The 2,540-nt window shown below is 34.7% G+C and overlaps 1 protein-coding gene across 1 annotated transcript in view; it reads right to left on the reverse strand.

Moving 5' to 3' along the window:
* hgd (homogentisate 1,2-dioxygenase) overlaps positions 1-2,540 on the reverse strand; it is a gene marked incomplete at its 3' end in the record, with an annotated part of 14,170 nt that overhangs the window by 6,898 nt on the left and 4,732 nt on the right. Inside the window, 1 exon segment of the mRNA XM_014018767.1 lies at positions 1,836-1,960. Within this exon segment, the coding sequence (XP_013874221.1) occupies positions 1,836-1,960 (125 nt within the window).

The following is a 2,540-nucleotide window of genomic DNA, read 5'->3' on the forward strand; positions in this document are numbered from 1 at the left end:
GCTTTTTGCTACTTTTTTGTTTTTGTTACCTTTTTGCTAGTTTTAGCCATTGAGTAGCTTTTTGCTACTTTTTTGTTTTTGTTACCTTTTTGCTAGTTTTAGCCATTGAGTAGCTTTTTGCTACTTTTTTGTTTTTGTTACCTTTTTGCTAGTTTTAGCCATTGAGTAGCCTTTTGCTACTTTTTGTTAGGTTTTTTTTTGTTACATTTAGTTGGAATTTTGCATCTTTTCACCAAGATTAGCAAATGTTACACTAGTTTTAACTAGCATAGTAACTTTTATCATTAAGTCAATTTTTTGATACCAAGAATTTAGCTACATTTAGCTTTAAGCTACCCTTTGGTACTTTAGTTTAGCTTTCTTTTTGCTACTTTCAGCTTTTAGCTTTAGTTAGACTTTGTAACTTCTTGCCATCAGGATGCTCTTGGCWGGCGTTTTGCTACTTTTTATTTTTRTTATCTTTTTGCTAGTTTTAGCATTAGCATTTTGCTACTTTTAGCCAAAATTAGCATATGTTTCACTAGTTTTAACTAGCTTATAAGCTAGTAACTTTTATCGTTAAGCCAATCTTTTGGTATTTATAATTATCCTTTTGTTACAGTGGCTTTTAGCTAGAATATGGSTACCTTTAGCATTTAGCTATCCTTTGGTTCTTTAGTTTTAGCTTGCTTGTTGCTACTTTCAGCTACCCTTTTGATACTTTAGCTTCAGTTAGACTTGTTAAGTCACTCTTTTCATATTTATAATTAGCCTTTTGCTAAAGTGGTCGATTTGGCCACTTTTAGCTACCATTTTGGYACTTTAGTTTTAKCTTATTGCTACKTTCAGCTTTCCATTTGATACTTTAGCTTAGAATTTTATTGTTAAGCCAGTCCTTTGATATTAATAATTAGCCTTTTGCTACTGAGGTTTTTAGYTAAAATTTAGCTACTTTTAGCTACCATTTTGATACTTTAGTTTAGGCTTGCCTTTTGCTACTTTCATCTTCCAGGTACCCCTTTGATACTTTAGGTTTTGTTAGCCATATGCTGCTCTTGGATGATGAGCTACGTTAGCATTTGATTAGCCTTTTGGTGTTTTTAGCTACTGTTTTGTTCCATTCAGTAAGAATTTTGATTATTTTTGGCTTTTATCTAACATTTTGCTCCATTTTACTTGTATCTAATGCTTTGTTTAGCTTATTTGTGTTTCTGCTTCAGCTCAGTTTCAGCTTCTTCATCAGATTTCATCTCTGAGCCGTCACGTTTCATTTTCAGTCAATGCCGTTTCCGCAGTTTGACACGGTTCCCTTAGTTACAACTCTTGACCCCTGCCTTTGTCGAACCTCTCCTCTTCGTCTCAATTTTAAAAAATAAATCCTGTCAGACATCACGTGTCGAATCGATCCAATTATCCACCCAACAGGAAAGGAAGAGAAGGATCGTTTTCCGAGTGAAATATGGTGAAATTAATGCTTTACTTGGATAAAAGGTTTCTCTCCCACAATGCAAAGCTTTGCAGGTACGCCATCTGCAGCTCCAGAATGCCTTAACTAATTATGAGTGATTAAGACTCATAAAGGAGTCGAGGCGGAAAGCGAGTGAAAGGATAACAGCTAAAGCCTGGATATTAAATCATCAGGGATGGCAATTCAGCCRGCAGGAGCAGCTAATGGATCACATGCTTCACTTGGACCGTTTCCTGTTAGTCACTGTGGCAGTTTGATGGGGTTTACTGAAGCAAACTCAAACCTAAATAGGGTAATAGGGCAAGTGTGCTACRTGTGTGTTTCCCACTCAGACAGTGTGTGCGATTACCACAGTGACACACACRAAATTAAATGTCACAATAACCACCTGTTGGCAAGCAAACAGCTTTCCTTGGTACTTGTTGATGACGGTGTAACCGGAGGGCACTTGGCGGTCCTCGTACCAAGCCACTGGACACAAGAAATCTCTTGGGTTGGCCAAACCGTTGGCTCCTGAAATAACATAACGGTGTTTTTAAAAAAAAAACATTTAAAGTCTTTATTTACTGTGGATTAATCAAATCAAACAATGATAGGATTTTAAAATGATGAAGAACCTTTAATGTTTTCCTGGTTCTGGTTATTTTAACCTTTTACAAAACATTCAGCTTGATCATCAGTATTTGTAAATCTTCAACATTTTAAATTACTATTATTTAACATTACTACAGAAAATAACTCAAACTATAATTCTCTAAAATTTATTTAAACTTGATTTGTTTTTATCTCCTTTAAACTTTTAGCTACTGTCTTGCATATTTTAGCTTTTATCTACCATTAAACTACATTTAGCAGCTGTTTTGAAAATTGTAGCTTTTAGCTGCTGTTTTGCAAAGATGTGCGCAAGTCTTGTCTTGCAAGTCCAAGTCAAGTCCAAGTCTTTGACCAAAAATTCAAGTCAATTCTCTTGACATCAAGTCCAATGCTTGTTGCATGTTTTGTTTAACTGGCAGTTTGATCAAAGGTATTCTAACTCTACTAGATTATATTCTATAATACTATATTTTAATCAAATATTAAAACGGTATTATGT

This window comes from Austrofundulus limnaeus, unplaced genomic scaffold (genome assembly GCF_001266775.1).
Source record: "Austrofundulus limnaeus strain Quisiro unplaced genomic scaffold, Austrofundulus_limnaeus-1.0 Scaffold201, whole genome shotgun sequence".
In the NCBI taxonomy this organism is placed as follows: domain Eukaryota; kingdom Metazoa; phylum Chordata; class Actinopteri; order Cyprinodontiformes; family Rivulidae; genus Austrofundulus; species Austrofundulus limnaeus.